This window comes from Sceloporus undulatus, chromosome 1, assembly GCF_019175285.1.
Source record: "Sceloporus undulatus isolate JIND9_A2432 ecotype Alabama chromosome 1, SceUnd_v1.1, whole genome shotgun sequence".
NCBI classification, from domain to species: Eukaryota; Metazoa; Chordata; class Lepidosauria; order Squamata; family Phrynosomatidae; genus Sceloporus; species Sceloporus undulatus.
The window spans coordinates 38,539,155-38,551,075 of NC_056522.1; the positions used below are offsets into that span (position 1 = coordinate 38,539,155).

General features: G+C 39.6%; 1 protein-coding gene across 1 annotated transcript in view; it reads right to left on the minus strand.

The window, feature by feature from the left end:
- The window catches only part of USH2A (usherin), a 665,459-nt gene that overhangs the window by 528,333 nt on the left and 125,205 nt on the right, over positions 1 to 11,921 (minus strand). The window contains 2 exon segments of the mRNA XM_042475774.1: positions 2,191 to 2,374; positions 10,123 to 10,764. Coding sequence (XP_042331708.1) covers positions 2,191 to 2,374; positions 10,123 to 10,764 — 826 coding nt within the window.

Here is an 11,921-nt window from a genome sequence, read left to right on the forward strand (position 1 = left end):
CTGGTATCAACCGGCCCGGACTCTGACATCCTCTCCATCCCAATACCATCACAAACACAGTTCGTGGGGACACAACAGAGGGCCTTCTCAGTGGCTGCTCATAGACTCTGGAACTCCCTGCCCAGGGAGATGAGAATGGCTCCCTCCTTGATGGCTTTCCGCCGGCAGGTGAAGACCTACCTGTTCACACAGGTGTTTAAGGAATTACTCTAAGGACAAGATGGGATACTAGACCATTTTAAAAATTTCCTACAATTTTCTTCTCTATATATAGTTTTATCTTTTTAAAATATATTTTATTCTTTCAATAACTATCTGTTTTAATACCGTAATAATTTAATTCCTTTTTAATGTACTTTTTAAAAAATGTATTGTTTTTAATGCTGTGAAGCCGCTCTGAGTCCCAGTCCTGGGAAAAGAGCGGGATACAAATAAATATAATAAATAAATAAATAAATAAATATGAATATCTCAAAAAAGTACAAATCCCAAAATTCCATAACACTGAGCCATGGCAGTTAAAGCTGTGTCAAACTTAATTCATTCGGTAGTGTAGATGCAGTCAGAGAGAAGAGATTGCAAGTTCATAACATGTTGCATTTATGTAACACACTTAAAATTAACCACATTTCTTTCACATGAGCTGGGAAAAGGCAGATTGGAAGTGCCACATGGAACAAAGTGTTTAATCCTGCCAAAACTGGATGAACTAGGATGATTTGTCAAAAGCCACAAGGGCGGGGGGGTCAACGACTGAGTGGAGATTTGAATCTTGGTCAACCAGAGTCCTAATCCAACATTCACTACTACATCACTACAGGTTGATTCAGCCCTCCATCCCTTCACAGGTTGGTAAAATGAGTGCCCAGCTTGTTGGGGGCAATTGGCTAACACATTGTAAATTGCTTAGAGAGTGCTTAGTACTATAAAGTGGTATACAAATGCAAATGCTTTTGCTGTTGCTATCACACTGGCTCTCCTGTCAAGTAATATCAAGTATGTTTTTTCACTGCTGAAGCACTGTCCAATGTTAGCTGCCAGTTTATCCACTCCCAACAGAACCAATGAAATTCGCTGTTGTATGATAATAATGTCATGACATGACATAACAAAGTGAAGACCACATTACAGATTGATTCAATAAAAGAAGCCACAACCTGAGTTTTCAAGACCCAGATAGAGCTGTTGATGATCAGGACTCATTCATGGGATCACCATAACTCAATGACAACTTGACTACACAACAACAACATGTGCAAAGCCCACATCCACAGATGTCCTCCTTTTCTCACACTATCTCATCTGTGCCTGGTAGTTTTGGGTACTGCTCCCTGCCCCCCATTTTTAACCAACATAAATTAATCCCTTTGTTTGCATTATTTTTCAAATGTCACCACTATAATAATTGTGCACACTGTTTAAATGCATTTTTCTCATTGAAGAAAACATGTTTTAGTAGTATCTTGCATATGTTTCAAATGTGCACATTTTGTATGTGCACTTTCTGAAGGAGACTATTTGGGGAGAAGTGTGTCATAGCCATAGCCATCTGTCATACAAGGCTTACAGAGTACAAACTTACTCTACTTTGCAGACTGTCAGGGGAGTCCCCAAAAAAAAATTAAAATAATAAAAGTTGTCATCATAGATGACTTTCTTGCAAAGTTCTAGATCAGGGGTAGGCAACCTGTGGCCTGCAGGCCGGATGCGGCCTGGCTAGGCCTTGGGACCGGCCCCAGCCCGGTCCTGCCGCCGATTGCTGCTGGAGCCTTTGGCCTCTTGAGTGAGGGTGTGGGGCCTTTGGCCTATCAGGAGGAGGCGGGCAAGGGGGGCAAGCGGTAGGCAAGGGGGCCAATTGTCTATAGAAGCCTCAGAAACATGCATTTATATTAACCTTTTTTTAAAAAATCAGCAAATTTTTTCACGTGTCCTCCATTTTTTTTTACAAAAAAATGTCCTCCATTTGAAATTTTTGTCCTACATTTGTCTCAGTTTATTTTTTTTTAAATTATTTATTTATTTTTGGCTTCGGCCCCCCAGTTGTCTGAGAGGCAGCAACCCGGCCCCCGGCTCAAAAAGGTTGCCTACCCCTGTTCTAGATATTCTCCCCTCAAAAAAAAAAAAAAAAACCCTGAAGATAACTGAAGCATACAAAAATTGAGATTAGCTCTGCAATCATTAATCACTCACCTCCCTGTTTCTGCATTAAATCCATAATAGTAGTTCCTGCAGTGGTCACATCTTGTCCCAGCTACAGAATAATCTTGGCAAACACACTGGCCAGTACGACTATTGCAGATCTCATCTACTGAACCAGTTGGGTGGCATAAACAGGGAGAGCAGCCATTGACTCTATGCTGAGAAAAGTAGAAACCTAACACGAAAAATGAAATGAGTGCATTCAGGTATACATACAATGCAACCAGAAATGGGGAAAGACAAATGTGAAGCAAAAATGGAATAAAAAGCAATGGAAAACCTTAGAACTATGGATAAATATATTTTCCTATACATTGCTTTTTAATATGATAAATATCTTCTTTTTATCAAACCTACATTCATCTGCAGTCAGGATAAGTTGGAAACAGTGGCTTACAAATAGAAATGAGGATGAAAATGTGAATAAGGAAATAACTGAAAACAGTGTTAGGTTAGTAGTATTACATAGTAGCAGCATACAGTCTGCACTCCCATTACGTGGGGGGATCCGTTCCAGCTCCCCCCCCCCCCCACGTAAGGGAAAAATATGGATGCTCAAGACCCATTCAAATGAATGGGGCTCGTGCCTGTGGAGGTATGTGGCAGTGTGCAGCAAATGTGCCATAGGCATGCACATTATTGCTTATTCTGGCACGTGGCACTGCTCCTTCCGGCATGGCTTCCAGCATATGCTGGAACTGGAAGCCCCATAAGAGGCCCCTATTTTTTATTTTTTTCTGGGACAGTTGTAATTTCAGTGGTGTGAAAATGTATGCAAAAATGATCCTACCTACCTGCTCCGTCTCCTGCATTTTTTCATGCTCGCTTATACACCTTTAATGCTGCCACTGAGAAAACTTCTGTTCACAAGCAAATAAAGCCCTTTGTTCTTACATCCACTTTGAAATTTCCCAAATACAAAGAATACACCCAAATGCAAAGAATACATCCAAATGTATGTATCTTTGCACTGCTTTACTTTCAACATGATGGCACTAAATAACGAACAGGATTCCAATGAGCCTTTAATGTTTATGTAACTGAGTTATTTAGGGAAGGAAGGGAATATTCTTGAGGGCATCAGTTTATCAAGGGCTGGAGATAAAAGGCAGATAAGGGGGGATGGCTCATGATCTTAGATATGTATATACTAATGCACAGAGAATGGGAAATAAACAGGACGAACCTGAACTCTTAATAGGCATCAATGAAACCTGGTGTGATGAGTGTCATGATTAGAATGTGGTAATATTTCAGAGAAATAGACCAAACAGAAAGGAAGGCGGAGTAGCATTATATTATATATCAAGAAATGTGTACACTTGTGAATAGATCCATGACATAAATCTTGGAAGCCAAGTTAAGAGCATCTGGGTAAAAATGCTCTGGGTAAAAATTAATTAAATTCAAATATTTTAACAGGGCTATCATATCACCTCTTGACTGTCTTTTCTTCAGGCTAAACACAATTGGTAGACAATAAAACCTAAAGGGTACCAACAACGGCTCCTTCTCATCCAGGGCTGCCAATGGTTTTGTTCTTGGTCCAGTACTATTTAACATCTTTATCAGTAACTTCAATCAAGGAATAGAGGGCATGCTTATCAAACTTGAAGATGACACTAAATTAGAAGAGGTAACTAAAAGTCCAGAGGACAGAATCAGAATTCAAAATGACCTTAAGAGATTAGAAAGCTGGTCCAAAACCTTCTGGTTTTATTGGGGGGTTGGGGGGGGGGGGTTGGTTTAGATTATTTTTAATCTGGTATGTTTTAAATTTTGTATGTTGTAATTTTAAAAACTTTTTTACTGTTTTAATTGGACTGTTTTAATTGTTTTTGAAAGTGCTATTTTAATGTGTTTATAATGTAAGCTGCCTTCGATCCCAACTTGGGAGAAAGGCAAGATAAAAATGAAATGAAATCAAATTAATTTCATTGGGGAGAAATGAAGGATACTACACTTGGGCAGTAAAATGAAATGCACAGATATAGGAGGGGTGACACCTGAATTGATGGCAGTACATGTGAAAGGGACCTAGGAGTATTAGTGGACCTTAGTGGTTGAACATGAGTCAACAGTGTGATGCAGCAGCTAAAAAAGCCATTGTGATTCAAGGCTGCATCAATAGGAGTATAGTGTCTAGACTGAGGGAAGCAATAGTACCATTTTATTCTGCTTTGGTCAGACCACACCTCGAATATTGTGTCTAGTGCTGGCCAACAAAATTCAAGTAGGATATGGACTACCTGCACAGGAGAGTGACCAAAATGGTGAAAAGTCTGGAAACCATGCCTTATGAGGAGTATCTTAGGGAGCTGTGCATTTTTAGCCTGGAGAAAGTGACATGGTAGCCATGTTTAAATATTTCAAGGGATATCATATTGAGAATGGAGGAGACTTGTTTTCTGTTGCTCCAGGGACTAAGGGGCAAAACAGATGGGCAGGAAAAAGTGGCTCGAAGCTGCCTTTTCTGAAGCCACATTGAAATCCCACCAACTGCACCGCTGGCTCCCAAGGCAGCTGGAGTACTCATGTCATGACTGCATGATATGGCTTCAAGCCAGGAAGAAGCAGAAAAAAGCTCCTTTCTTTTGATCCGGCTTTTCTCTGCATAAGGCACCTAGAGGGCACTTTCTTGCTGGCTTCAAAGCATGTGTCATCTAAATGCCACACCTTCATGTCAGCCTGAAAGACCTCTTTTTGCCTGTCAGTTTTGCCCCATAGATATGTGTAACGCAGAGAACACCCATCTGACCAATCAGAAGGCAGCTGAGATCCAGCCAATAGAATGTGGGCTGGGACCTTTGAACATTCCATGCATCCATTGGTTTTGGCAGTTGGAATGTTGACAGTTGGGAGACAGGGTTTGGTTTGAGACCAAGAAGGGTTTGTTATGTCCAGTGAGGGACAGTGATAGAATTAGAGTCTGAAACTGAGAGACTCGAGAGATATCTGAACTCTGGAAGAGGGTTTCAGTTAGTTATTATCCTGCAGGATACAATAGCCTTGGTGACTGAGTTAGTCATAAGAGTTGCCCAAAGAGGGACAGGGAAGTCCTAAGGTGGTTAAAGAATATCTGGGGAAAGAGGAATAACAGTAATGAAGTAAAGAGTACAAAGGTAACGAAGTAACATGTGCCTGAACTAACAGCTGTTTAATGCCATTCAGTTCAAATCATATCTGGTCAAACCCTTTATTCAATAAAGTTCATATTTTGTTTTATCTAAAGGCTTGTCGGCCATATATATATTATATACACGCTACTATATTATATAATACTGTGAACCTGCCACATATTAAAGGGGGTTCGTTACATAAATTAGTGGGATTAGAAAACCCTATAGGACTGCCATAAGGTGAAGGAGTGTTGTTGTTACATAAATTGGTGGCAGTGGTGGGATAATAAAAGGCCCAAGTGCCTGCCACAATAGGAAGGGACTTTGTTACAAGATGAAGCAATGGATTCAAGCTACAGGAAATAAGATTCCACCTCAACATTAGAAAGAACTTCCTGACTGTAAGCTGTTTGACAGTGGAACACACTGCCTCAGAGAGTGGTGGAGTCTCCTTTTTTTGGAGGATTTTTTAACAGAGCCTGGATGGCCATTTTTGGGAGTGCTTTGATAGTGTCTTCTGCATGGCAGGGGGTTGAACTACATAGCCCTTGTGGTCTCTTCCAATTCCATAATTCTATGATTTTAACTTGTAAAGGAAATTACAGCAAGCAACATATGGAGCCCTGGTGGCGCAGTGGTTAAATGCCTGTACTGCAGCCATTCACTCAAGACCACAAGGTCGCGAGTTCAAGACCAGCAAAGGGCCCAAGCTCGACTCAGGCTTGCATCCTTCCGAGGTCGCTAAAATGAGTACCCAGACTGTTGGGGGCAAATTAGCTTACTTGCTAATTAGCTTACTTGCTGTTCACCGCTATGATCTTTGGAATAGCGGTATATAAATAAAACAAATTATTAATTAAAAATTAACATCTGTTTCCTACACAGCAATTAAAGATACAGGAGTCCAGTTCCTTATTTCATCTTGCAGCTCTGAATGTCACCCTTTCACCCTCAGTTCACACAAGTTTCTGCCTATTTTTCATCAATTCCCTCCCCTCTTCCATCCAGCTTTCCTCCTAATGTCTCAGGCTTTTCCTCATCTATTAAGAGCGACTTTCAGTTGTTAGGAGAAGGTGGAAAATTTCTCTTGCACAAGCATCCTTGTGCTAGCACTGCATTAGATGCAACCTTCCATTTCTACACTAAAAAAAAAGTAGTAATGGCAAGATTAGGTGATTCTGCATATCAGAAATTCATTCTTCTCTTCTAGTTCAGGAACATTCATCAAGATTTTGTCTGCCCAGGCAGGTGAGGGAAAGTTTCTCCTTTTGCCTGATGCTAACAATTAAACCTTTTTTAAAAAAAGAGAATGAAAGAATAGAGCATTCTAAATCCTTGCCATTCTTTTCCAAGGACAAAGGTGGCTTCCTGGCCCTAGAAGTCTGACATCATTACTCTGCCTATCCCAGACTGCTCTCTGATTAAATGCCTGCTACTCTGGGTCAGTGGGTCAAGTAAAAGTGGGATGGAAGAGAAGGAGGATATAGACATGCCACATTTATTAGCACATGTATCAAAATAATTTACACTTTGAAAAAAAACCTTAGCAGATCCAGTTTTATAACATCTCTCCAAGTCTTTGAAATACAGTGGAATTCCAGCCTGTTGGATGCCTATTTTATTACATTCAAAAGCATAATCTTACATAGAGATGTTGATTCCATAGGTATGTATATTCAAAAGTCAACCTCGATTGGTATATGGTTCTGAAAATGGAAGGAAAAGAGGCAGAGGATGCTTTCTCTCATGTTGTCCTGTGTTGAAACAACTGTCTGGACAATGTGAAGTCGAAGGCTTTCATGGCTGGCATCCATAGTATTTTGTGGGTTTTTCGGGCAAGCATTTCCAGGCAAGCATTCTCTGAAGATGCCAGCCACAGATGCTGGCGAAACGTCAGGAAGAAACTCTTCTAGAACATGGCAACATAGCCCGAAAAAACCCACAAAAAACTATGTCTGGACAATGTTCCCAGTTTTTGGCTATAGATTTCTGTTATACATATCTGAAGATTACTAGATTAGAAATAATATATGCTTAATTTCCAGTTTTTAAACCCAGCTGCTCATGGAAACACTCAAAATCTTATAGTTCCTGTAAAACATAATTGCCCAAACTCTTGAAGTTTACCACAGTCCTGCGTTTATGTTGCTCAAACTATGTGCTCACTCATCTCTCTGAACAATGGGATGCTCTAAGGAACAGAGGACTTAATCAGGTTTGATTCCCTGTGGAAGAAAGTAATTGGAATAAGAATGTAAGTATTTACTTATTTCATTCTTGCAAGCCACAAGCGATTTCAATTATTCTTCCCATCTGATAAGATTACAAGAGATTTTTGTAATTTTTTTTTATAATTTGGCACATTTTAGGACTTTTTTTTGCAAAAAGGTATTTGCACAAAAATTCTGGTTTTGATAGCAAAAATTATTTACTTAGAATGCAGCATAGAAATTTGCCAAAATCTCCATACTTGATTGATCATTTTTGATTTAATTTCTCAATGTCCTAAGATCCATTTTTGTGTTAGGAATGAGAACTTGTTTTGTTTTTACATCCCAACACTGGAGGGTTATTGGTGATTTTTTACACTTATGTTTATTTACACATATATAAACTAAACATAATAGGGCTATGGCTTAAGCACTGCAATGGACAGCTCAAATTCTCTGCTTTTATGTGAGGTCTCTAGAGAGAGAGAAAGCATACCCCCTCCCCCAAAAAAATTTATAGAACGAATATCTAACTTAATCTCTCCATGGCCCTAAGCAGACGGGCAGGATAGCATGGGCCAGGTCCATGCTATCCTAATTTGGGTCCTGACCTAGGTCAGTCCCTGGGCTGCCACAAGGATGAGCAGGTTTTTGCACACATGCACGCCGCCCAGCCATGGACCTGCTACTGTCATGCACCCTGTACATACCTCCACCATTGCATCTGCTTAGAAGCTGTGCACCATGGCCTGTAAGGGTAGAAATAGGGCACCTGGCAACACCAATGGCCTATGTCACCTATGTCACGGGTTATGAAGGGGCTCTTTTCAGCACATGCAGTGGAAGGTAGGTATGGGGCACATGGGGACCATCTGGTCTGCCAGGTGTTGCTGCAGTTTCTTAGAAACTCCACAGCAAACAGTCAGTCTTTTAAGATGGGTTAAGGGCCATTTGGATCAGTGTGGAGCTACTGGATCAACATACAGTCTGCTTGACCCTAGTCTGGGGCCTAATGGCCGGCATCATCCAGACAAGACGAAGTGAAGTGAGGGGAAATAGAGGCCTTTTGGCCAGTGCACACAGGCCCCGTCTTTCTCTGTGTCTTTCCAACAATTTATTTATCATCTCTGAAGATGCCAGCCACAGATGCTGGTGAAACATCAGGAATAAATTCTTCCAGAACACTGTCACATAGCCTGAAAACTGCACAAAAAAACTATGGATTCTGGCTGTGAAAGCCTTCAAGTTCTAGACAAAGTTTATAAACCACCACACTTAAACACTATAAACACTATCTGGTTAAAAATAGATCAACGTCAGAGAAAATATGCATGCACATTAAAAACTTTCCCTGCTTAAGCATTAAATAGCTTTCTTAAATAAGAATGTTTTTGCCTGCCAGTGAAAACAAAGCAGGGAAGGGTCCAGCCTAGCCTCCCATGTAAAGGAGTTCCAGAAAGTGTGAGCAGTCATCAAAAAGGCACTTTCTTGTGTCTTCATCAGGTGACCTTGTGATGGTGGCAAAACTGTGAGAAAGCCTTCCCCTGATTATCTTAAAACTCTGACAGGTTTATATTGGAAAATATGGCCTGATCAGCATGTTTAATTGTGCCCAGAAATGAACCAGTAATCAGTGAAGCTGTTTCAACAAGGGAGTTACAGTACATGCTTCCTATAACTGGCCATGGTCAGCATTCTGTCTGCCATATTTTGAACCTGCTGAAGTTTCCAACAGTTTTTGTTCATAGAAAAATAAAGAATGCTGGGATTTTAGGCTGGAAGGAATGAAGGGCTAGAATCATATTACTTAGTCCCAAGTAAACTAGACTTATTGAATAACAGTTGAATTTCAGTCAACACTGAATTAGTCCAGTGTATTCAATGGCTCTACTATTCTAGTTAGAAGTAACAAGGTTTAAACCTCTTCTTTCTCTAGTGTTTCCTGAGGGTGTGTATGTCCCCTCATGTCACCTCTCAACTTCTGGCAATCCCCTGAATGCCATCGTGTTTTTTATGCATGGAATACTCAAAGGTGGTCTTATCAGTTCCTTCCTCTGAAATACAGCCTACAGCACATGGTATTTACTGCAAATCTCCTATTCAAGTACTAACTGGGGCTAACCCTGCATAGCTTCCATAGTCAGTGTTTCTTACTCATTTCTTTTCAAAATCATCCCATGTCATTAAATACTCCAGATAAATGGATAAATAAATAAGCACCTAAAAGTTGTACCTGGAAAACCTGGGCAACCAGTCTGACAAACTTGATCTGTTCCCATGGTCCATTAACCCTTTTCATGTCCATTCCCTTTCAGTAATAATTAGGTTATGTGATTTTATTTTATTTTTACATTGTAAGTGGACCTGTCCATCATTCTGACCCAGGATTTCCCATAATCTTTCCCACACATTGATGGAAATTAATACAACAGGTACCAAATAACATTTAAGAAGTGTACACACAGATCAGCACGTTTGAGATCTAGAAAATCTCTTACAAACACACCCTTAGAAACATTCTATTAAAATGTAATAAAGGGGAAAATATATCTTGAAATAAAACAGTTAGCAAGCTTAGGAAGTTATTTCCTTACCTGGTTTACATTTATGACACCTTCTTCCCTGATGGCGAGGCAGGCAAACACACTGTCCATTGATTTGGTTACAAAAAGTTTCTGGCAGTGTCCCCAAAGGATCACAGTTGCAAATGTCACAGCCAAGAAGATTTTCAGCAGTGAGATTGTACGTATGAGGCATACATTGACTGCACTGAAGGCCCATGGCACCAGCTTTGCAATGACATTGTCCAGTAGATTTGTCACACATGATAGAGCTGTTTACTGTGCCAGCTTTGTCACAATTACATGGCACACAGGCTAAGGAATCATTTAGTTGCATTCTGTAGTATCCATCCAAACATTCACTGCATTGTCTTTCCCCAAAGTTTGGCTTGCAATCACACTGCCCTGTTTTAGGGTCACATACAGTACCAGAAACAGATCCAGATATATGACAGTCACAAGACTTACAGCCAAGATCATCCAACCCATAAAAACCATCAGTGCAAGTATCACAATAAAGTCCTTTGATATATTCCTTACAATTGCACTGACCAGTTGAAGGGTTACAGAAATCGTTCACAGAACCATAGATACTGCACTGGCAAGAGACACAACCACCTTTCTTCGAATTTAAGAGGTGTTTATATCCAAAATTGCAGTGTTCACATCTGAGACCTGAACAGAGAAATGATATTATTAAAATTTTGTGTTGGAGAGGAGGATCACTTCTTTCAAAAGCAGAGTTGAAGGTCAGCATACCTATGTTGTACTGTAGGAATCCCTGAAATGGAAGAAACTATATGACATGCAGGCTAATCCTACCAGCAAAACATACCTTACCTCTTTTTCTTCCCTTTGTACTTCAGCTATGAAGCCCAAACAACATAACATGTCAAGAAAAATACCTGAAGAGCAAACTATTCTAGTTAGTTCAGATCAGCAAGCCAAGTTACTGGCCAACTGTTGACCATAATCAAATGCAGGGCAAATATATGCCCCATCTCCACCTAGTGAATAAAACCTTTCCATCTGGAGAACAACTCAGTTGTAAATTTGCTAGTAGAGCATGCTTTGCAAAGAGAAGGTCCCAAATCTGCTGTCAGGGAGTACCAACAAACTGAAGTAGATAGATCAATGGTCTAGCTCAACATATGTCCCTTTGACTATTACATTTCCTCACAGTTTTGATATTGCTCTCATCATGTTAGTTAAAACTTACAGTATTCTGAACATTAAGGAATTTGAAATTGCTAAGGCCTGCTTACCATCAGCTTTGTAGATATTGGTTATGAAATGCCCTATTAGGCCCAATCAGCACTAGTGTTGTTGTTTTTTAAGAGACCATCTGTTTTAGTACATAGTTTTAACTGTCTTTTCTGCTGTACTAATTTGGTGATCTGTTTAATATGATTTTATCCTATTTAAATTATTTGTTGTTTTAATCTGAAACTGTTTTAAATTGCTTATATTGTTTTAATTGTATGATGCACTGAATTCACATGAATTCTTGGGACTAACAGTTAGATAGAGGACTTTATTCTAGATACTGAAAATAAGGTTACTAGAACTAAATTTTATACTTTTTTCTAATGTTAAATATTTCAGCATTTATTAACAGTTATTTCCAAATGTGTATAATGTTTTGTTTTCACATTCCAAAATGAAATGATATTACCCTTGAGACTAAAGTTGTTTTTTTCATTGTGTCAACCTGTATCTCCATTTCTAGTCATGACTTCATGCTCAAATATTGCTTATGAATTTGATTATTTTTGGCTTTGTTTTAATTCAGATATTGTATCTATGGGTCTATATACCTTCAACTATATATA